The following is a 26,145-nucleotide window of genomic DNA, read 5'->3' as shown; positions in this document are numbered from 1 at the left end:
AGCACATACCTGAGGTTACTGTTGAAATCCTAGTAAAATTCGCTAATAACACGCTCATCCTAAGTGATGCACAATATAGCTAAAAATTAAGACTCGGATCTGGTATAGCAATGAAGCTTAATAGTCTACGCGTGGCTTTTTTGGTCTGCCAGCATAACCTAACCTAATAATAAACGTTCTTTAAATAAAAAATCAACCCGTGTGCATTACAGCTATAATAAAATGTTAGCTGTTTAGCAAAATTTATTGCTTATAAGATTTAGTTATAGGAGTAGTTGATCAAAGTTACAATTTTTTATAATAAATGCTTTTCTCAAAACGTAATGGATTTTAGTAGATCGCTAATAAATTTATTTAAAAGAACTACTAAATGTGAGTTATTCCCTCTCCCTTTTTTTAGTTCAGTAGTTCATTTCAGTTAAATGGTTCTTCTACATGCAGAATTCTATTTGGCAATGCAATCATATAATTGGACTGCAGGATAAAAAACAAACAAATATTAGTTTTATGAATATAGTATATAGGAACTATACAAAAGCTACAGATAAAAGGTAAAAGTAAAAGCTACATGGAATCAAATCAGGTAAATGTGGGGATTTAATAAAATCTGGAGTGAGCACCGTGTTTAATGGTTTATTTTCCCTACTCACTCTATAACTTCTGTATATCAGGTTAAAGGGAATAATCAATTTTTCGGTATAAGTATTGACTGGCCAGTGACCATTCCGTTTTACATATGAGCTACGTTGTCCGATGTTTGCTTTATAGTCTAACTTATGTATGAAAAAAGTAATTGTTATTCAAAAAATTATTTATTACATATTTTTCTTTAGAATTGTCTTGATTTAATATTTCTTACAAAATTTTAAAATACATGTTTATATATATTGCGAAGTTGAACTAGATCAGCAACGGACGAACTACCGAATTAGATATTCAAAGCCCCTAAACGGAAATTTCGAATTTCAAATCCTATTATTAGTTTTAGATACAGATTTATACGCATTTGTTGCATAAACTAGAGAATTATTATAGAATTTCTAAACAATTTAGACTGGCACCGGGCGCTTTAAAATCATGCCACCCAAAAACCATAGAGAAATTTCTAAAATTAACACTCCTAGATTTAACAACAGAGCGTAAAGTTATTATCAGTGCTTTCTGACTTCCCCGAGATAATTTCAAGATTTCTAAACTGTTAAGGAAATCGTGATTTTTAATTGTAACTTTTCTAACAATTTTAAAAGGGTTGCTCATAAGAAGAATCACCAGAGCATAATCGATCATATAATTTTTAAAGCTTCGATCAACTTGAATTATTTTGGAAGCACTAATTTACAGTCATATCTCTCAACACTTCTATAACAATAACCATTTAAAGCATCTTAGTACAGATAAGTTAATTGTAGTGAACAGTCAGTCTTAAACGGTCTTCATAATAGAATCCATGTCAAATTAGTCGAAAGTCTTAGAAATTGAAAGCATCATCACATACTCCTAGTTCCTCACTCTCTACTCATTGCATATAAATTCTAGCAAATCAAATAAAAACTCGTGGCTGTGAGTTGTGTCTCGATAGTATCTATTTTAATATCAAGTTTTTAACTGCATTGTGTTGTATCTCACAAGTAACTTCTATTATTTCATTATATCACTTATGTTAAGATAAGTATTTACATCTTTTCATAAACACCCAAAGCAGATAAATAAAAATAAAAACAGAAATAATTATTATTTAAGTTTGTCGTATCTGTGAATATTTTCTCATAATTATAGGTAATTTATAAATATTAAAAAGATACAAATGTACAACATAGAGTACTTTTAATAACTCATTGAAGTAATTAAAATTGACTAATTGGTACATTTTATAATTATCATTAAAAGTACAATTTCTGATTTTCTGATATTTCTTTTCCAAAATTCTCTTTCCAGATAAAACTGAATATTTAAAATTCTTTTTTTGTGTACTCATAATTTAACATTTTTAAGATCTAACCCATAATCAGATCGGCTTAACATATGCAAATTTATGGTGATATTCTACAATCTATAAATAAACATTTTTTTATTTTCGATATCATATATTACATAAAAAGAAACTAAAAAAAAAATTAAATAAACACATTAATTATTTAAATATATATTTACACTTAATATTAAGATTTATTAAATATAATTCCAGGATCTCTTTCGAAGTAAAGAAAATCGAAAATAACGAATTCTTACCAATTTTCTACTAAAATATTTACCTGCTCTAGGAATCACAGATATTCCAAAAGTTTGAGCTCCATTACATAGAGACCTCTATTCTAATAGTATTCACTGTTGAATAACAATGCAGCAAATTCGGAGTTCGAATGAATGTATGCGAATGGATATTTTTCGTAATAAATTTTTTATTATAAGTATTGTATATTTTCGGAAAAAAACAGGAACTTAATTAATCAAACATAGCTCTAATTGTTATCAGTTAAGTATTTTTTTGATATAAGCCAAGATAAATTAAACGGAAAGGTTTATGGATCTCAAATTAAACCACATTCAAGCCGTGAACGATTCCATAATCATAATTTTGATCTATTCTCAGTCCAGTTCTTTCTCTATGATATACATACGGTAGAATATGGTTAATAGATAATTACAGCTCATCCACATTCGTTTTTCTTTAATTAAATAATAAAAGAAAATATATAAAAATTTATGTGGAACAGTGTTTGGCTATGCATGGATTATTGTAGAGCATTAGCTATAGTTGATTAATTTCGTATAACTCTATAACTATATATGAATATTTATTTCAGAAAAAGTAGTACATTATTGAATAAACTTAAAATAAATTTAAATAATAAACTGTGTGCTTCAACAATTTTTTCGTTACAATTTAATAAAAGAAAAAAAACTTCCTTGTCGATGTTTAGATCACTGTATTATTAGCCATTAAGCCTGGCATTTAGGACAATTTTATTCTTATCTTCTAATGACCAGCGACCAATGACTAGACTACGAACCGTATCAAAAAGAAAACTAGGATACCGAAAAGCACAGCCTACCACATTTTGGGCGAAGAAATGAAACGTCTGTGATCGCTTCATGCCATACACTCTAATAAACGACGAAAAATACTGGAAAGTGCAGCATAGCAAAGAATGTTGATGACCCCAAAAAATGTTACAAGCATTTTAGCGACTGTAACTAGTAATGGTGGAAATAGCTAGAAATGTTAGAGACTACGCATTGAAACAAGCAAAATATTAAGCGTTTCGTTCAATTCAAAAGGAATAGGAATAGTTCATGGTAAATTTGACCCGAAATTCAAAAAGTTCGACCTTGGTGACCTTAGAATATAATCTGACAATGATTATGGACTAGAATTCGACGAGTTTGAAGTCAATATTGTCAGCTTTTATTGCATGATAATACTTCATTCCACAAAACTATCATGACAAGAGAATTCTTGAACACCTTTTGAATTAATTTTGTCGATTATCCATCATATTCATTTGATTTGGCACTATACCACGCCTGGCTATGTCCTAAACTGAAATTGACTATAGAAGAATATAACTGCGATAAAATCCTGGTTATCCAAAATGCGTTGAGTGGCACAGTAAAAGTAATTCTGATTGTTTCGAAAAATTTGTTGAATATTTTCAATGGTATATTGACTCAGAAGGAAACTATTTTAAATAAAGAAAAATTAATATCAAATTAAATGACATTTTGTATAATAAATCAAAATAGTCTCATAATATACTATACTCTTACTCTTATACTCTTAATAATTAATAATAAGTATTTTTTTTTTATTTTTATTATATAATTTTTTGTAAAGTATTTATGTATTCATTTAAATATTTTAAATTTGTACAACATTTGAACAAAAAACAAATCAATATTAAAATTGACACTGTTGGCAAATGCAGTCAAACCTCTCTATAGTGAACCTCCCTATAACGAATTCCTCTCTATAACGAAGTTTTTTCAGGTACTCAAATAAATTTTTGTATACAAAAAACTTCTTTATAATGAATTTATTCAACTGCAAGTTAAAAACTCAACTTGTAATTCATGAGAAATTTTTTATATGCAAAATTATAAAAAAAAAATTATAAAAATTTAAATTATAAATTATAAATTTAATATGTAGTAATTAATAAAAATAATTTTTCTAAATACAAACCAATATATAATAATTGTTTTTGATATTATGTACATAATTCTAAGTCAAATACCAAAAAAAAAATTTAAACAAAAAAAATTTTGTTCAACCTCCCTATAACGAAGTCCTCTCTATAACAAAGAGGTTTGACTGTACCTGCCTACGTACATAGACAATAAACTGACATGAAAACATCATTAAACATAAAAAGAAATTGATATAAAATATTAATGTCTATTAAAAAGAAATTCTGACTTAACTATTAATTATAAATATTTAAATCGGTATTTTTTAAAGTTGAATACATGAAGTCCAATTATGTGATACAGAGAAGAAACTACTACAAACATTAGTCGTTTAGTTATATCAATTATATAAATTATTATTTATAAAATTTATAATTCATTATTATAAACATAAAAGTAAAAGTTTGTAAAATGTACTTAATGGTGAACGTAATTGTGGATAAACACAAAACATATACTTTTGAAAATAAACAAAAAAAAAATAGAATTTCAATAGAAAATTATATTTTTAAAACTTGTGCAAATTTTGTACTTGCACTTGTAATTCTCATACACTTTAAATGGTTATTACTTTAAGTAGCAACCACAACTGTAAACAAAACGTAAACTATTTTAATATAAACCGTGATTAGAAGCAATGTGAGAAATAACTTTATGAAATTTTGTGTTAAGAAATATTAATTGTACGGAGTTTAAAAATGGTCTTAAAATTGATTGTGTATATTTTACACATCTTACAATTGAATTTATTTTTCTTTTTAACTATTTATATATTTTTTTATCAATATATAAGACAATTCTACTCAAATGTAAAAATGTAGTTGTCTGATTTTACTACAAAAGACGATTGGAAGTAATATTGAAAATAAGTTCGAAATTTTCCACATTACTTGTAAAAAGAGTTTCAAATTCATCATAAGTTTAAAACACGAATTTTAAATTTATTTTATTTAATGTTAAAAATTAATGATTAATGTGATTAATAATTAATAAATATCTATGAATTCTGAGAGAAGATTTAAGATAAAAATAATAACGGTTTTTATCCCTTTTCAAATAGTATTTTTAATTTATTTTTGTTTTAATTTTTGAGTCGTTACTTCGAAAATGTTTAAATGCGGTTATTTTTGTTTTTTAAAATATACTAACTTTTATTTCGAAAGTTTTTTTTTTTTTTTTTTGTGTATCTCTACACGTGTTTCGGCAAATTCGGTTTTGCCTTCATCAGGAGAATTCCTAATATATTCCTAGTATTTTTAAGTTTGTCATTATAGGCCTTTTCGGTGGCTTGCAAGTATGGCAAAAAACAGCAATTTGCTGGCCTATACTGGTCGAAATGTACGCAAAACAACAACACTATTTTTTCTACCTAGGCCAGTAGTTGTATACTGGCCACCACGTTTGCCACTTGAAAAATTTTTTCCTTGCCAAAATTGGTTAAAAAAGATACTATTTCTGTAAAAAATTTTATTCTGTTGTATTTTAATAAGAAAATACAATATAAATAAGCTGTACAGAAGATATAGAACAGTACAATTTTTTTTATTCATAACAATTTTATTATTTAAATAATCGGATTATCTTTTGCTGACCATATGTGGTTCATATCTTCTTTATCAAATAATTATTTGCATAACATATTACTATTTAAGGTCTTAAAATCCAATCGAAATTTTCTCTTACCTTTTGCGACTTCAATATTTTTTTCAAAATAATCACATAAAATTATATTAGTTTTAGAGTGCCCAGTTGCATCTCTTCGGTGTCTCGCAAGTATGACAAAAAATGCATGCTGGGCTATAGTGGCCACGCGAGCGTTGGCATCACTGTTGCCATCTGTCAAAGCAAAAATAGCATAATGCAAGTAAATTACATTTTGTTTAAAAATAAATAAGTAACATACCATAGATTGAAAATTAAAATAAATACAAAATTAAAAGGAATGGGAAAAATGTTCAAAATTTCAAAATAAAGCACCAAAATTTTTCTTATTTTCCAATTTCCAAATTGGAAATTTTTGAATTCTGTTTGAATTTCTGTTTATACATAATTTTTGACATATGATTGCAATATTCGTTGGTATCACAATAGTTCGCTTATTGCGTTGGTCACACTTTTTTTTACGAAGTGTGTGGTTGTAAGACTAATGTGCACAAAATGTATTCACGATTATTTGAATTTGTATTGATGCACATTCAACGATACACAGACATCCTGAATACCCTTTTTTATTTATTCTTTTTTTCCAATTTTCAAATTTATTAAATTTTTGAATTTTTGTTTGCATATGATTTATGATATATGATTGCAACATTCGTTGGAGTTTCTAATTAAGGTTCACAATAGTTCGCTTACTGTGTTGGTAACACATTTTTTTACTGATCGAAGTGTTTGGCCAGTAAACAATTACTTACGTAGATAGAGAAAATAGAATTGTTGTTTTGCGTACATTTCAGGCAGCATAGGCCAGTCAGTTACTGTTTTTTGCAACAATTCCAAGCCACCGAAAACGTCTTTTGTTGTTATACAAACATATTGAGAATTGAAACGTTTAATTAGCATAAGCCAAAAAAGTTTTTATTAAATATAGAAAAATTTTTTCAGTGTATGCACAAAGTGCTGCCAGATGCCTAATAGTTGACAAAAAATGTGTCAACAACGTAGATAAAATTGAGAATGCTAGGATAGTAATCACGATATATAATTGCATTTAATTATTAAAGGATATGGTATATAAACCATGTTAGAATCGCATCTATGTAATTAATTATCATATAGTATTATAACGTATAATACTTGGCCACATAAAGAGGTGGGGCACGGTCCAAATGGAGTCTCATGAAGACGGAAGTGCAAAACGCGGCCGTGGTCGTGGTCGCGGAAGGGGCCGTGGTAGAGGCAGAGGACGTGGCAGAGGCAAGAAGAGGTATTTAATATAAGATATATAAAATAATACAGTAAGTGACGTAAACAATTTGTTTGCAGAACTGTCCAAGGCGCCCAATCTGATGAGGAAACTTCAATGGACCATGACAACACTGCAACTGTACATACGGAAGAAGTCGAGGTTCCAACTACAGTAACTGAAACAAACGAAGAGGTAGTTGCGCCCACTGAATCAAATAAAGAAAATGAAAGCGAAACTAAAACGCCGGCACAAATTGCATCAAGTACTGCTGCGGTAACCAACTCTACAAGTGAAGTTTCAGCAACAACAAATTCAACTCCTGCTGTTGATAATACTATAGCTTCTAACGCTGCTGCAAACTCAAACGAAGACCAAAGTCAAGTAACAGCTGTGGCGCCAACAAGTATGTTTTCGTTATTTTTAGAACACAAGCATTGTATATAATTTACCAATTAATTATAGTTGATATGGAAGCGGACATATCTCAACTTGAAGCACCAACATTTACAACAATTTCAAGAGGGCCACCAGAACCTATGTTACGCCTAAAATGGGATCATAAAGTTAATTTAATTGGTGAAAAAGTCCTAAATCCCATGATACACTGTTGTGACCAATGTGAAAAACCAATTTTGCTGTATGGTAGAATGATACCATGTAAACATGTGTTTTGTTTAAAATGTGCACGTACTGAACCTGTTAAAACATGTCCACGCTGTAACGACAAGGTTTTACGTGTTGAGCAATCTGGTTTGGGTACTGTTTTTATGTGCACACACGGTGGAAGTAGATATGGAAACACTGGATGTAGGCGCACCTATTTATCTCAGGTATTATTTCCCATTACCTTTTATAATAGTTTATAAAAACATTACATAATTTAAATCACTGATATTTATTTACTTTGCCTGGAGAATGTACATATAATCTACATAATTTTTTTTGCATTAATCACAAAACTGTTTAAATATCTTGCCAATTTCAAAAGTCTAAGGCGAGTCTGTTGACGAGTTTTTCAGTCTAAATGAATCTGTACAAAGCTTGATCACTGGTGTCTTAATTATACTAACTGAATTTTGAATCTTAAATCAGGAAGTAATGTTATGATTGCTAATAGTTCTCATAAGACACAGTGAACTATTGGCTCTTTTAGTAAAAATAATAATAAGCATCAAATAATATTATTAGTTTTAGTGCACTATACATATAATATTCCTTAAAGGCATTACCTTTAAACACATTTATAATTTCCTAATTTTGCATTTCCCTATTTGTCTATTTGTAATTAAAAAAATTGAAATTGTTAATTCATAATTAACATAATTTTTTTATGTATTTATGCTCCTATTTGAACAATATAAATGTACGAGCGAAAACTGTGTTCTGCTGAGGAAAGAAACATCAGTTGACCACACATCCGTTTACAAAAAATATAAAGACTAAAACTTCTTCAAAAGTAGCTAAAGGAGCGGTATTCTGATTATGCTTAACGCAGCTAGTACATCACGCAATCTCTAAAATGGTTGCAATAATTGCTAACAATAGCATTTTACCGGTTGTTATAGCACTGCGAGAAATGAGTAAAAAGCAAAATAATTATATTAGTTGCATTTAAAACAAGGTTGTAAGTGAAATTAAGAACAAAACATAATTTATTCGCAAACAAAATGTAGAACCAGTCTCTTCACCGTTCAAAACATAACTCTAAATAGTTTAGAGTTTGGGATTATTGAAGAACGATTGCCTAGATAACTGCGTCTAGTTCCGTACTTACTTTCTTTGTCAACGAGACAACAGTAGGAACATGTGATTTAATGATCAATTGATCAGTTATTTATTTCTCAGTCATCGGAATGATCTTTTGTGTATAGATTCTAGGCTTTAAATTTTGTTAAACTACATATCATAACACCAGCCAATGAACAGCTGCAGTATAGACATCTGTCAAATGCTTTGGAATAGTATACATCCTTGCCAAACATTTAGCATTTTGCATTTTAATCTACTTCCTTCGAATGTAACATATCCATCAACTTATTGCGAAGTCCAAAATTCTTTTAAGGGATTATAACCAGTTATTGCCATAACAATTTCTCCAGTTAGGTGATACAATTAATTGAACCCGTTCAACATTGCATACGTTGATCCCTTTCGCAGTACCATAAGTACATCGGCATTTTCTGCAACTGAGCTAACATCAGTGAGTTCGATATTCCGCAATGACATATTGTTCTGCATATATATATGGCAGTATCTTTCTCAAGGCAGCATTTGCACAGCAGAAAAGAAAATCTTAATAGTCATCTATATTAAGTCCTCTCTCTTGGTCCAATCAACTATTGGATATATGTTAAATACATTCAATGTGATGTGATACATAATACGTATATGTATAGGTACGTTTATCTACAATGAGTTCCCCAACTGCAGATCTACTCTTAATGACTTCGATAATCTAAGTTTATATTTAAACGCACACATTAATATGAGTTTTTTTGGTTTATGCTTCCTTTACATTGAACTGAAAAGATTCCATCTCGACGTAGACTGTGCTCCTTTACATACGAGCCACTTTACATTGAAGTGAATATGCCCAACTATTCCTTTTCTTATTATTTTATCTTCTTACTTACTCAATCCTTTCCATTCAATCCCTTTGTATAAGTTTTGTTGTTTTTATATGTACTCATTTTCTGCGGTGTACTAAGTTATAAAAGCAACAAATTCACTAAATTTATTTAAAAAAAAAAATTTTTTTTCATTATTTTTATTTAATTGCTGTGTGGTCAGCCAAAAAATCAATTATTTAAAAATATTATAAAAAAAAAACTTTTGTTGTTGCACAATAGTGAATTGTTCGTTAAAAATCTGTTTTGAAACCTGAAAATCGAAGACAATAATTTATATTAAGAATTTAGTCAAAAATTCGTTTAAAACGGACATTAAAAATCAAAATGAAAAAGTTTTACTCATTTCTTTAAAAACAATTAATTTATTTGAATTTTAAATTTTTAGAGAGACTTGCAGGCTCATATCAATCATCGACATGTGTCCCAACAACCACAATTACCTCAATCCAATAACTCAGCTATAAATGATGCAAAAATGGACCAAAATTTGGAAACATTAAAATCAATTGGAAAACAACGGAAGGTATACATAAATATAAATTTAAAAATAAATATATTATTATTAACAGGAAAATAATTAAATAATATATTTATTTTAGCTCTCCGAAACAACGCCTGCAACAAATACACAAACTTCCACGACATCGGTGCCACAGCGTACTCAAAATCGCAGCACTAGCAATATCGGCAGCATACCACCACCGGGAACAGCAAACGCAACAACAGCACAAACAACAACACACTCTCATTCCACACTAACCCAAGCAAATCTGGCACGCATCAATACTGCAAATGCTCAAGATTGCCACCAAGGAAAGGTAGCACTGCATCAAACGCTTAAAAAGACACCAATTACGCAGTCACATCATCAACCACCAGAAACAGTGGCGGATGCATCATATTATAGCAGTGTGCTAAATTCCTTTGGCGGTGCTAGTGGTGGTAATAATTCGGTTGGTGGCAACAGCACGAATAGCACTGGCGTTACTGGCACACAGAGTAGCAACGGTGGTAGTAACAGCGGTACAAATAACGCAACTACAAATGGACAAAGCACTAACGCAGTTCCATTCACAAATTCGAAATCGTATGAACCAGCAACCGGTGTGGCAGCATCCAAAAATCAATATTACAGATGAATAGGAAGGCTAAGATATATAAGGATGGCATACATTTTGAGTACCGCCACATTATTTAGAACTGACGTTTATATTTTAAATCCATAGGCTAAAATGAATTTCTATGTAAAAGATGCTTAGACAAAAACCTGAACAAAGGATATTACTTATTTTATTATTTGGCAATATTTTTCTTTTTTTCTATAAACAATTTACTTGCTTGCATGTGTAAATTGCTTAATTTTAGTTTTTCAATTTATATTGTTCTTATTAATTTTATAAACAATCCATTCTTTTAAGCTAAATTGGAAAATTTTAGAACTTTAACAATAATGTTTTAAATACTGTTATTGCAAAATTGAAATATTAAAATTTAACATTTGTAACTGCTTGTACAATTTCGTAGTAACTTTTAAATAATTATTTTTATTTTTATAATTAGTATTTACAGTTTTATTCATTTTTCAATATAATTTTTAAATTTTTGTTTGTAAAACATAAAACACAATTATTTGTATTTCCGCCTTTATTAATAACTACTAACATTTTTATTTTTTAACATTTTAAAATAATACAAATTAACTAATAACAAATACGTAAAAAAGATGTCAAGTAAAATATACTAACAAGTAGAATTATTACAGACATAATTGTGTAAAATAAATTGATAGTAATATATAAAAATTTTATAATATTTAATAATTGTATTTTAAATATACTTAGGTAAACACACTATAACATTTTCAGTTCCCATTTACACATACAAAAAAAAATTATAATTAAATTAAAAAAGAAAATACGATATTTAAGCAATTGTTTTATTAATAAATTCTGATGCAAAATTAAAATAAAAAATATAGAAATTTTTATGAGATTAAATAAAATTGCAATAAAATACATATTTATATGAATATATGTTTATATGTTAAATTAGACTCAAAAACCGAAAATATTTATTAAATAAAAAAACCGTTCGAAATTGGAATTTTTTTTTTTATAAATTCACGATAAAGAATTGCAGTTGAAATTAAAGATTATTTTAAATTAATTTATATAAGTAATATATGAGTAAAAATCATTAATATGCTATTTATAAAAATAAACATTTCACAATTGAACCAATATTTTAGCCGATATAAAAAAAGGAACGCAACATTAATGGAAAATAATGTTTCGAATAAATTATCTGTGATGTGGCCTTTGTTTTGGATATAGACTGGACTTAAAATGTAAAGACTCTACTTTAATTGCTTTAATTAATTGCATGTTAGGACAAGAAAGTTAATTAATTTTAATTTATAAAGATTTAAATTGAAATAAAAAACATTTGCAAAAAAAAAAATAAAATAAACATTACTAAACATTTTCATATCCACACGATGATGTTTTGTATGGCAAAATGGAATCGCACAAATACAGGGGTTGTTAAAAGTTAGAATAAATTAAAATTATAGTAAAAAAAAGAGTGTTCATAAATTTAATAAAAAATACAAAAACAAAATTTGCTAACATATTTCATCTAGCACATACTGCAGACTCTGTTTGGAAGACGATGAAAGATCTTATATAAATGTCCGGACTTCGCGAGAATAATATTTAAATTCTTTTCTAGCCTATATCCTTGGTCCCTCCAACAATTAACAGCTCCACTACTAAAACAGTTCACTTATAGAAAAATAAGAGAAGAAGCGAAATATAGAGAACTTTTTGATTTTGAGGTCGCGTGGCGGTAAAAATAGTCCACTAAGTCTCAGCTTAACAGCCAAACTCGTCAAGGTAAGTGCGATAATCTCTCAGACTGATGAGAAGCTCTTGATATGGTCATGTCTCTGCTGGGGAGAGAAAACTTTCCGGGTATGTATAGCTAAGTAATTGTGAATGTTTTGCCTTACTATATGTGTGCATGTATAGCTACTTATTATATACAGTACCCGACCAAACCATTAAATCTAAAATAGACTTACGCTGAGGATTCTTGGCTGGAAGGGTGCATCTAGTAGATTAGTACTGAAAACAGGATATCGGGCGTCTTCCTGTTTTATTTAATGCCTTACTAAAGTAAGGGCCTCTGCATTGAGTGACCGGTTTTCCCCTTTTAAACATTTCTATATGAAAAATTTAAATAACATTAACAATAATTAAATTACAGAGTCAGAGGATGACATTCCACTCCGTTCACCAACGAAAGTTGGAGAAAATCGTGAACAAAAACTTGAAACCTCACTCAATATTCAAGATCCGGACGATCTTAACTCATCTGCTCAGAGACCAATGGTATCAACCTATGGAAGCACCTCACCAGTGACTGATACACAGAATTCTATGGACACAGGTCACTGCGATGGCGATGAATTAACCTCAGATGACCTCAGATGACGGCAGCAAAAAGACCAGGAAGAATGCGGAATACTTCACAGGGGCTCAAAAAAGGCGTGTCAAGACTATGATCAGAGACGGCTTGGATTTGAAGACTTCGAAATAGAAAGAGAGGGAGCGATATTCTCTCTACAAAGCTCCCCTGACGGCAGAAGGAGAAAGTGACAGACCCAATACCAGCAAAAGGTGGAGATCTAATACATCTCTCGAAAAAGCACGCAGCCCAAGAAGCCAAAAGCCATCCAGCAAACAACTAGCTCGATCGAACACCAACCGACCCCGACCCCAACATTGAGGAGTCAAAAAACATCCATTGAATCTAGGTTTTACAAGGAACGAAGGCTGCAGACTTTATCACGAAGAAGAGGAAACAGCAGAACATTTTATTTACGTACAGCATTCGCAAAGCAGAAAATATGCTTCTAATAGTTGTTACTTAATTAATTCGAAATCATTTTAAAAACGATCAATACTCTGATGTGAAATTATGGTTATCAAATAGGATAGAATATATCTTTTGGATTTTCGTATAAAAAATCTTCAGTTCTTGAGTCTAAAATACATTCTATTCATTTTACACAAACAATTATTTAACTGTATATATATATACTCTGGAAACTCCGTTAACCGGATACTCATCGTTATTAAACTTTTATCCTTTTAAGAAAGGTAATAAGTTGTTCGAAATAATGATAAAAATATTGTCTACTCTCTAGGGTAGACGATGTCTGTTCAATAGATGTATCCGTTTGGAAAGTTTTCATTATATATATAATTTAAAGTTAAGACTAACAAAAATAAATCATAAATACATCAATTTTATTTTAAACGAAATCGTTAATTGTTCGATATAATTTTCAAAAAAATATTACAAATACTTTTAACAAAAGTTAAAAATAATATAAAGTTAAAAATAAATAATTAAATATATTATTTGTTTGGAGTGTGGTGCATACAAATAGATAGATACAATAGTAATAATTTCTTTTATTGTTTTTCAGTAAAGAATGAAATTTTTTATCAATCAATTCAATATTCTTAATTAAATAAACTAAAGATGAATAAACATTATGACGTTTGGTATTAGACTAAGCCGACACACATATCAACATATTCTGAGAAACAGAACTACTTTAGTTTAATATGCAAACTAACTTCAATTAAATGTATTTTGAATGAAAACCACTAAAAACAATTTTGGTTAATATATTATTTGTAAAATCGGAACTAACATCGGTGGAAAACGCGGTAGAAAATGTCCGCATCTTCTATTGAAGGAACAGGTGACCAATGATTTGGGGGCACTCGGTACTGCTGACCGGCGACAACAAGTAACTGATCGGACTGACTAAGCAAGTAGTAAATCGGAACTAAAAATATTTCAACTAATCTATGTTTAGTACCTCAAATACAAAAGATTTATAATTTTTCCAACATAAACCTAAAAATAATTTATTTAATTTTTATAAGAAAACTGATATAATTTAATGTTCACAATATCTGATATATAAAGGTCCAAGAACAAAACAATTGGTTGCATTTCATTATAATATATAAGGCGAGAATATTTTAAAAAAATTTGATAATACGATTCCATTAGATAAAGCAATATAACTCATTAGTTATGTAGAAGACTCAGATACACATATCCGTATATAACAGAAAACACAAAGAGACTTCATATATATATATATATATATATATATATATATATATCAAATATGTATATATATAAATATATATTCCTCTATAATTCACTTTTAATCACTCATTTAATTGAAAAAAAAAAATTTATTATAAACATATTTATTGACTGTTATATCAGCAAAGCGAGGTTAAATCCCTATTCAGGAATAGCTTAATATACATTCCAAAAATAAATCGCTAGTCGTGATAACCAATAATCACTCGCTCATGCCATCCGTTGATGTCTCACTATTCACCCGGAAGATGAAACAAACAAGCATCTCAAATACATATGGAATGCCAAGGAGGACTAAAACAAAAACGCACTTTAAAAAATGGAATAAATTTTTAACGATCAATTAATTAAATATTGTAAAATAAAGTTTCAAAAATTATTGGTGCCGCAATGAGCTTTGACAATTTTCATGTTCGAGTATACTTGTACTGAAGCATAGCAACCTATTCGAAAATGATCGCATACTATATCTCCTCTTCGAACATTTATTATAATATACATTTGTATAAAGAGGTTTTCTAAAAGTAGTGAACTACAACAACAAAAATTCTTGAATTTTTGGCTGACCACTCAGCTATTTCAAGTATTGCCAAATACTTATCATCAGTGGTCTTGGAAATAGTTCTTGTATTTAATTATTTGTAAAAAATGTTTTGAGGCTGCAAGTACCAGGGTTCGAACTCGTGCCCTGCCAAAGCTCAGATTCAGCGCTTCTTAACCAACTGATGAAAATTAAATAAAAGGTAGGGCAAATCAGCTGCAGGAGGACCTCGAACATATTTGATTGCCTACTAGCAAAATTTTTCGAATACTTAAGATATTTAATTCAAATCTTTAGTTCAAGATCTACTCGAATGTCTTTGATTAACGAGTTACCAACATTTTTGAATATTTAAGATATTTGATCTAAATCCACAGATTATACTCAAGCTCTTCGAGCAACTTTGATTAGTGATTGGCTAATATTTAAAATGTTGTATTCAGATCTTATTTCAAGTATACTCAAACTGCTCGAACATCATACATCGAATACTTTGAAACACTATTTAAAACACAAAATTGACATTAAATACGTCTCAGATCGTACTTGAAATTAAAATGTCAGTTGGTATGAAATACTATTAAGGGATCTGTAAGAAATTATTGGTAATATTATAACATCAAATCTCACAATTGTTTCAAGAAATTATTTGGTGCAAAGTATTTGATGATAATTAATCATCAAATATGATGATAATAGTAGTTGATAATATGATAATAGTAATTTCTGAAAGGAACTAATGTATACGATATATTGTATACATTATGACTTTCACAAATTTTTATGTCAGGGTATATCTCTAGCGTGGATCATAGATCAATAGATTGATTTAACAAAATGTGTTGTTAACACTATGAACTTTAGATAGAGTGTAATAAATTTATATATTTTATTAAAAAATCAACATAAGATTTTAATAAATGTTTTACTTTTTGGGTGCAAAAAACAAAAAAAAAAGAAAATTGTAGTTAAATCCTTAATAACAATGCATTTTGTTAACAAACTAAATTGAAATTAAATTAAAATTGAAAGAATATTATTATATATAAACTAAAGTAACGATTTCGTTTAATTAATATAAAATTATTTTTAAAAATAATTAAATAAGAAATTTGATATCAACATTTATAATTTTGTTCATATTGGTACATTATATCCAAAAGGAACTATGAATTTGTTAGCCATACGTTTGAAAATCTGATATTAATAATAAAATAACAAAATATATATATATATAAATATATACATAAATTATATATATATTATATATTTATATATATATATATATATAAATTTTATTTATATCATATATGTATATATAAATTGTATATATATATATATATATATATAAATTATATGTATATCATATATGTATATATATACATACATAAATTATATATATATCATATACATGTATACATATGAATGTATGTATATATATTAAATATATACATATGTAATATAAATATATATATATATGCTTCAAAAAAAAGAAAAAACAAATCACCGTTCACACTTTTTGTAGCCTATATTGGAACATGCGTTCTTCTGTTTCGTTTTATTCGTATCTACTCTCATACTTTTAAGTTTTTATTGTGTTTGGCTGGATTCCATATTAATTAATAATTCACTGGCATTTGTTTCAACCCGTTCACTAGTCGCAACAGCAGAACCAGAGTAACTATCACCATCCTTAGGCGGAGGTGCTGGCATTGGAATCGCAATTGGGCTCATTGTACTGATCATGCGTGGTTCAGCACGTGCTGTTGTTATTGGTTGCTGTGTTTGTGCAGCGCTCAGTTGAGGTAAAAATGATGGTGTTGATCCAGGATCAATAGCATTTTTTGTTCCAGTGTTATGATGATGATGTTGATGCTGATGTTGATGTTGATGCTGATGTTGATGCTGATGGCCATGATTGTGGTGATGTTGATTGTGGTTTTGATGGCCATGATGTTTATGTTGATGCCCAGCAACAGTTGGAAACGATTTAGGTAACTGATTATGTCGGGAGGAATCAGTAGATTTCAGACGTTCACTTAATGCTTTAAGTGCAATTTGGCTGAAATAAAAAAAAATTTATAATTAACATCTAATAATTAGTGAAATAGTTGTGATTCAGTATTACGAATACTGATGCATACATTCTCGGTTTAACATACTCTTTTTCCAATAACATTGATAACTTTAAGTAACGAAGGTTTAAAATTTTAGACATTCTTTAGAGTTAGACTAGCACTATTTTACAGAAATTCCGAAATAAGAGTTTATATTACATCGCTCAACAAGTCTTGTGACTAACACACAGATGGCGCTGCCATTGTCAAATCCATATGACGTTTATGAAGTACCAACCTTCAAAAGACTATGTGTAAAATTTCATGACATTTCAATTAGTCAGAAAAAAGTGACAGCCATTTAAGTGAAGCTACTTTTGTTATTTTTAAAACAATGGATTCAAACCAATTTCGTGTGTTAATTTATCAATTGCTTCTTGAGGAAAAAAAAATACTGTACAAGCTCAGCAATGGCTTTAAAAGTGTTATCCGGACTCTGCTCCATCGAAAAGAACCATTTGTTATTGGTATGCTACAGACACCGATGATAGTGAACGTTCTGGTCGTCCAATTAAGGTGATTACTCCATAAAATATCAAAAAAGTCCAGAAACTGGTTATATGTGATCGTAAATTGAAATTCCCTGAGATAGCTGAGACTGTAAAGATATCAGAAGGCAGTGTGTTTACAATTATGCATGAACATTTGACCATGAGAAAACTCTTTTCAAAGTGGGTGCCGCGTTTACTCACAGTCGATCAAAAATAACAACGTATTGATGATTCAGAGCAGTGTTTGATCATGTTTACGCGTAATAAATCAGATTTTTTGCGTCAATATGTGACAATGGATGAAACATTGATCCATCACTTCATTGCGGAATCAAAACGATCATCATCTGAGAGGACTGAAGCTGGTGAACCACGTCCGAAGCGTCAAAAGACACAACAGTCAGCTGAGAAGGTTACGGCTTCAGTATTTTGGGATGCACATGGTATAATCTTCATTGATTACCTCGAAAAGGGAAAAACCATTAATAGTAACTACACGGCATTACTGAATCATTTGAAAGCAGAAATTGTGAAAAAAAGACCGCTTATGTCAAAGAAGACATAAGCGGCCTTGTTTCACCAAGGCAATGCACCACGTCACAAGTCAATAAAAACGATGGCAAAATTGCACGAATTACACTTCGAATTGCTTCCATATAGTCCAGATCTGGCCCCCAGCGACTACTGGCAATTCGCTGATCTCAAAAAAATGGTCGGCGGTAAGAAATTCATCTCAAATGAAGAAGTAATTGCTCAAATTGAAGCCTATTTTGAGATAAAAGACAAATACTTCTACAAGCACGGCATCGAGAAGTTAGGGAAGCGTTGGAATGATTGTATTGCTCTTGAAGAAGATTATATTGATGAGAAAAATCGATTTTTAGCAGAAAAAAAATTTTTTTTCTTAGTTATTCACACGACTTATTGAGTGATGTGTTAATTTATTGTTTCAATGACTTGTTTTTATATGTTTTAGAACTATTTGATCAATGTTAAATAATAGACATTTTAAAATAGTTTTAAAAATATATATATATATTATTATTACCCGTATTTTTATTGGTATAATAGGACTCTTCTGACCGCAGAACCGGCTGTTTGGCGATTTCACGACAATAGTTTTTTACCGGTATTTTTTGGTACATACCCTGAAGATAACTATAGGCTATAATCGATATATCGGTACCAACAAAATATATTTTTTTAAACAAATTTATAAAGTTTTGTATTATTTAACATTGATTAATAAGTTCATTTAAAAATAAATAAAATAAATAATTATATTATTATATTCAATTATATTATGCTTTAAAGCAGGGATGTCCAGATCCAGATAAGATCGTAGGCCAATTGAAATCATGATATTCAATTTAGTTTCATTAATTTTTCATTAATATATCTTTTACAATTCTATCAACATCAACATTATTAATATTAATTGTTGTCATACGAAAAATATCTAATTTTTAATACAATGACTTACGGCACTGGATACGAGTTTTTTAAACCAATTGTAGAGAGATATATATACTGAAGTCTTTGTCTATTAAGTAAATTAATATCCTAGTGTAATAAATTATTCGAAACATTTTTATTAATTTATTTAGGATACCATAAAAATAAAATAATGCTGTTACAAAAATAGTAGTAGCCTCGGGCCGTGCTTTAGAATGTTTGAGAAATTTCTGACACTGATTGAAATTAGACAAAAATTTTGGATATATTCGGATTTTTCACAAAAATAAATACGTATCTACATTCGAGCATAAAAATCTAGTCAAAGTCTAGCCAGTGTAGACATTGAGTAAGCATTTGAGTCGAACATTTTATATAATCGAAGAGATTTAAAGTGCTCGAAAATGATCAAATTTTTCTAACATCCCAATATTCGACGTTCCGAGTAGCTATACTAAGCTATACTTATTCAAAGCTATACCACGGTATACATATACTTCATATGTCAACTCACTTTAAAACTTTATAAAGTATTTTACTTTAAAAAATTGAAGGGGCCATAAGAGTTATTGTTTCCCCTACATTATCTAAGATTGACATAATTAGTCCGCCTTGACCTACATCTTTTTATTTAAATATGACATTTAGTCTCCGAAAAAACCTTTCTTTATATTTTTATATTAAACAAAACTACGCTTAAAATACCTGGGGGCTCTACAGTTTATTTAGTTATAAGACATCTCACGAGTAAAACTTGAATCATATGTTAGGTTCGCAATAACTTTGTGGGTGGTGTAACGTAATACTAAAAACTTTTCTATGTAATAATGTATAAAGTCTTAGCATCATGTCATGCATCTTTACAATGTATTTAACGTTCCGATATTTAAGGAGAAACACTTTTTAGAAATGATTTTCTCACAAATATACGTTCCACAAATTAAGAATCAGTCATAGATTGCACTATATTTATAGTATAGTATAGTATCTCGTTGAAATCTCTGTAGTTGCTGTAAGAATTATGTTTTTTAAGCCCCTGTTCGAAAAGGTGACCGATACTTGATCGCCATAATACTATATAAAGATCTATAATATATAGATAAAGATCTATATAAAGATCTTTGTGATTATGACCGGTTAGGTAGCGGAACACAACCAACTATACTGTAAACTTTGCACTTTCGGTAGTACTCCCTTTATTGTACGTAGCATTTGATTTTAGTTTTGCTGTAGGTTTATTATTTTAAAAAAAATTATAGCTAAACTGTTAATATGTATGGGTAGCAATCATTATCATTAATGGCGCAACGATTCTAGTTGAATCTTAGTCTCCCTGTTAATAACAATAATGATGCAAAAAAAATCATGCGATTGTGTATTCGATGATGTGTCTTTTTTCATTATAGGGTTAGTGATGGGTGCCCAAATATTTAAAAGCTTCAACTAGTTTTAATTAAACGCCTTCGTAAGAGGCTTCATTAGTACTACGTCGTCTGTGTATATTTAAAATTAACAATATACCGACTGTTAATTTCAATTTTCGTTTTAGCTGTTCTATTGCTAACTTTTTTCTTAAGCATAAGTGTTTAAATCTTTCTTTAAAATTCTAAGAAAATATAATGTTAGTATACATATTATATACTAACAACAGTATCAGGTTCTGCGAAAAATAAATGGAAGTTTCTGCTAACTTTCATCCAGTTTAGATAGTCAATTGTTAATATAAATATTTTGAAGCCTTTAATTTTCGTAAAAGAGGGCTTTATTTAAGAATGCTTTAACCCAACCTTCTATTAAAGAATAGATATATTAGGTTCAACAAACGGCAGTTTGTCAACATCAATGATTAAGTGCCTATTAAGTGTACGCATGAAGATATAAGCAATACTGCCAAGCAACAGTAGAACTACTTATGTTACAACAACAACCTGAATGGAATAGAGATACTATTTCTAGTAACTCTAATATACTATATATAAATGCAACACGTCTAAATCTCCTATCAGTCAACATCAATGATCAAGTGCCGATTTGAACGAATGAAGACAAAAGCAATCCTGCTAAGCAACAGTAAAACTACTTATGTTACAAGAGCAACCTGAATGGAATAGAGATACTGTTCTAACAAATTTAAACTTGTGTAACATATCAAAAAAAAAAGTTTTTCTTTTGCAAAATATAAAAAAAAAAAACTTTATTCTTAAATTTGAGAATGCTGATGAAACGACAACTAATAAACATATTTTAGAAAAAGAAAACAAAAGCTAACAAAACTACATTAACGATAGCAAGTTGGATATAAGATGATATTTTTTAATTAAAATTCTATTTAAAATTTTAAAATTAAAATATTGCAAAAATGTGTTGTAAATTATTTTTACCGGACTTAAAATGGGTTATTTAACACCTTAAATGGAAATACTTATGAAACGAATGTATTTTTAATGTTTGTTTTAAACAGAAATTTAATTCAAAAACATCATCTTATTTCAATTTTGTATAAATTGACCTGTTTTAGAAATTCAGTTATATTTTATAAAACACCTGTTTAGTCTGTTTGTCTAAAATATTTAGAAAACACTTGTGCAATTTATTTGATATGCATATAATCATGATAATGATAAACAAAACACTAATCTAACTGAAAAATATGTTTATAAAGGCCTTAATAACAGATATTAAATTGAAAAAAAATGTTCAGAACATTGAAAATGTTCGAACTTCTATTGTGAAGAATATTTAATAACATACTCGAACAGGATATGTTACAAATTTTGTACCTTCCATAATATACGTAAAATGTTAAATATGTTATATACATACCGTCTTCTCTCAACGTCGTGAGGATCAACCCCAGGTGTTGTAATAGCAACAGATGTAAGACTGATTACTGAACTTGAGCGTGGTGGAGCTGGTTGTTTAACTACTCCCAATTTCAAGCAACAAACATATATTGGATTCACGAGAATGCTGATAACAACTTGCATTATGTTAGGAAAGAAGCTGGCAAAAGTGAAACTTTCAGAACTATCACCACGACCGTTTGGATGTCTTTGGTAAAAGCGTAAATACACCCAAGAAACTAGTAAGCCAGATGCAAACATTGCCGGATAAGTGCCATCTAGTAAATTGATCGCCCACATAATAATGGCACACACTAAAACTGCAAGAGGCACGTTCCTAAAAGTACATGAATTATATGTGTGTACATTTTAAATATGTTAAACATTTTAAGCACATTATTACCGATTTGTTAGTTTACCATAACGTGTCTTAAAGATTAAATGATCCGGCATAATTTGTCGTACTGCAACACAAATGCCTGCCACATAACCAGCCAAGCCATGTATGTGCACTTCAAATAGTATACTTGGATTCTTAGTAACCATGTAGTAGAAGAGATAATAGATAGTTGTTAATATAGAAACACCAAAATTGCTTAATGCAAAAAATTTAAACATTTCCATTTGTCCCCATAGTGGTTCTAACATTTTACCACATAAGCCCACTGTCACCACGTCAACAAGAACTTCCCACCAATGCAGTTCAATGAAACAAAATGTGAACGCCGTCCATATCCAAAATTTTGAATTGGGTAATATGAAACCTGGCGTAACACTTAGCAAACGTACAGCTGTTGATGAATATGATAGCAAATAGCCGCCGGTGGTTACCAAGCAAATCAGTGTTATCACTGGTGATGTGTTTCGCAGAAGCGCCGAAAATTGTTGCTTCAGGTACGGCACATTCCTATTGAGGGCGGACATTTTACTTGGTGGCTGTTGCCTTGTTGTCGACATTCTCCTTCTTCAGTAAAAATTACACATTAAAATTTATTTTATCTTTTGTTTTCTTCAACGTTTCGTACATAAATGTTTTTTCTGTATATTCGCACTACATTTGTAATTGGTATATATCAGCAGATATCTGCGCCGTTAATAAGCCAATCGCCGTCAAATTTTTGATGAGCAACACAGTTCATTTTATGACATTTAACAATTTTTGCAGAACATGAAATTTAGAATTTTATAAAATAAATTAGAAAAAATATGTGTTCAAAAATATATAATAATTTACTTTGACAAAAATTCATATCATTTCATACCATTATCTATTTATATATAAGTGCAATTATATGACACAAGTTTAAAAAAACTATTGAGATAAATTATATATTGTTATCATTTAAATAAAAATATTTTTAAAATTTTATACTAGGTCAGTGTTAACGCTGCATATAACTAAATATATATTCGCATAAAACCAGTAAAATAATATTCTATAAGAAAACTGGAAAATTCACTGTGTTACAATTTCATATTTCAAACTATATTAAATTAAAATATGAAATGATTAAAATCTATTCTGTAACATACAAAATATGTGTATATTGAAGAGTTCAAACAATTTTTAACATAATTATTGCAAAAGAATGCTTGAAGCCGTTCTCTAATGTAGCGCCTTTAAAATTTGCCATAAAATATGTGTAAAACGTCAAAACTAAAAAATGTCAGAAAAGTGTATAAAAAAAAAAACAACTGCTAGCAAAAGGAGTTGCCAGTATATTTTTATTATTTGAAATTATTTTAATAAACATTTTTATAATTAATATAATTACAAATTTGTACTAAATACTTACAGCCATCTAATAATTTTGAACTAAAGAAGTTTGTTTTAAATTCTATATATGCAGTGCCATATTTACACTTACAATTAACAAAGTCTAGCACAATTTAAATAAAATTTATACAAAGAATGGTGAGTAAATTGCAATAGAGTAACATATTGTCATATAAAATTTAACATGTAATAGTGAATATTAAAAAAAAAAACAATCATTTACTTATGAAAATAAATATAGATAAACTTGGGTCAAAGTATTATTACCCAAAAATTTATTAATGCGCATTACACAATATTGTTTCACTGCTATATCTCCAAGAAATGAATATTATAATACCTACAATTTTTTTGCATAACTTAATTGATAAATATACTCAAATATACATATCGTAAGAATTTGATTACTAATATCATCGATATCAATTTTCCGTCTGTCCGTCCGACGAATTTAAATAATTATCGATCACGATTATTATTTTTTTTAGTTGATAATGAATAGTTTTAGGAGACTGTATGATCGTATCTAAACAAATAAAAGCGTTCCACAATACTGAAATATCATAATATTTGTGTTGTTTAAGAAAAATGAAAAAATTGTAATATATTATAAAAAATATTATATTATAACTAAATTTTTTTCCTTTAATGTATATTTTTGAAAACATAAATTTTTAATTGCACCTGCTAAAAAATTGTTTTGTTTTAAATCCAATAAATATTCATTTTTATTTCTTAACAAAACAAGAAACTATTAACCAAAAACAATAGGCGTATTCAGAAGTGCTCGTTAGCTTATTAACTCGATGAAATGATAAGGTTTTGTATTTGCGAAATTACAACGTTACGAAAGCATTAAACACGATGATTATTTCAGTATTCGGTCAAAAATTAGCTGATACTTATTGCTCTGCATTATTGTGCAAAATTCTCATTTTATATAAGGGGTATTTACGCTGTCTTACAAAGTCATTGCAAGGTGCACGAATTGCACAGATTAGCTTGCAATGGACAACAACAAAATACACGCACAAAGTTTCTTACAATTGTTTGCAATATTGCTATTCCTCAACCCATGTACATATAGAAAAAGAAATACTTGTTTTGACATCTGTTGCTTCTTATGTAGATGTGGTATGCTGAAAAAACAGCTGTTTTATTTAATGTTGAAATTCTGGAATAGAGATGTTCTCGCACTCTTGCGATATTAACATAACATTCGTACATTTCGTGTACCTTACAATGACTTTACATGACCAATGAATACCCTAATAGTTTTTGAATAAATTTGAAATTAACTTTTATCTTTTTTTTTACTTTTATGCAAAGCAAAATAGACAAAATCAGTTGTCTTGTCAATTTAATTTTACAACCTTACCGAGAGAAATAAAAGTGGCCTTCAGACTTTAAGTCTAAATACATCTGCTGTGGTTAAATTAAAAGTAATTCACAAAATCATATAATGATTTAAGAATTTATTATTGTTTCAATAATAAAATTAGTCTCAAATATTCCAGACCTGTAGGACAGTAGATAAATTTTGAACTTAGCTTAAATTTATAATAATATCATAATAAGATGAAGTTAATGTTTTTACGTAAAAGTCCATCAGATCACATTTAATTTTTCACATTTATATAGTTCAAGGGCACAACAATTTTTCCGTTGATATAATTAATTTTATGTTTTTAATAACCAATATCATTTTTTCATTTTCATATCACAATTCTTATCAGAAAATCTTTCACGCATGAAGTGTTTTCTCGTATCTAAAAACTAATTGGGAAAAAGACCGTGGCATTCGTATTGTATAAAACTTGCTTGTTTGATTTAAATGTATAAATTCGTTCAAATGACATTCAAATAGGAATGAACAGCTGATTATGTTATCTCTTCTTCCACATAACCCATTAATTATCCCACCTTTACTGTTATATTCATATAAACTATGAATTTCTGTAGTTATAATTAAGATCAAATTAATATAGAAGGTAGATAA

The 26,145-nt window shown here is 29.0% G+C and overlaps 2 protein-coding genes across 3 annotated transcripts; one reads left to right on the top strand and one right to left on the bottom strand.

The window, feature by feature from the left end:
* The first annotated feature begins 6,820 nt into the window (after positions 1 to 6,820).
* Positions 6,821 to 11,075, top strand: LOC119687719 (E3 ubiquitin-protein ligase Hakai). The gene is made up of 5 exons (XM_038102139.1): positions 6,821 to 7,114; positions 7,174 to 7,499; positions 7,559 to 7,926; positions 10,112 to 10,249; positions 10,326 to 11,075. Exons 1-5 carry the CDS (start codon positions 7,017 to 7,019, stop codon positions 10,863 to 10,865), a joined length of 1,470 nt encoding a protein of 489 aa, XP_037958067.1. The 5' UTR covers positions 6,821 to 7,016; the 3' UTR covers positions 10,866 to 11,075.
* A 5,904-nt stretch (positions 11,076 to 16,979) lies between these two features.
* On the bottom strand, positions 16,980 to 23,982 carry LOC119689139 (transmembrane protein 115). Of its 2 annotated transcripts, XM_038103891.1 has the most exons (4): positions 23,903 to 23,982; positions 22,773 to 23,453; positions 22,350 to 22,706; positions 16,980 to 17,525 (listed from the first exon to the last, which is right to left on the bottom strand). In XM_038103891.1, exons 2-4 carry the CDS (start codon positions 23,324 to 23,326, stop codon positions 17,054 to 17,056), a joined length of 1,383 nt encoding a protein of 460 aa, XP_037959819.1. In that variant the 5' UTR covers positions 23,327 to 23,453; positions 23,903 to 23,982; the 3' UTR covers positions 16,980 to 17,053. The 2 variants fall into 2 exon arrangements, with proteins under 2 accessions (XP_037959819.1, XP_037959818.1); XM_038103890.1 differs by lacking the exon at positions 23,903 to 23,982 and having other exon boundaries at positions 22,773 to 23,557.
* Between the last annotated feature and the right edge of the window lie 2,163 nt (positions 23,983 to 26,145).

This window comes from Teleopsis dalmanni, chromosome X, assembly GCF_002237135.1.
Source record: "Teleopsis dalmanni isolate 2A chromosome X, ASM223713v2, whole genome shotgun sequence".
NCBI classification, from domain to species: Eukaryota; Metazoa; Arthropoda; class Insecta; order Diptera; family Diopsidae; genus Teleopsis; species Teleopsis dalmanni.
This window is presented reverse-complemented; position numbering and strand designations above follow the sequence as displayed.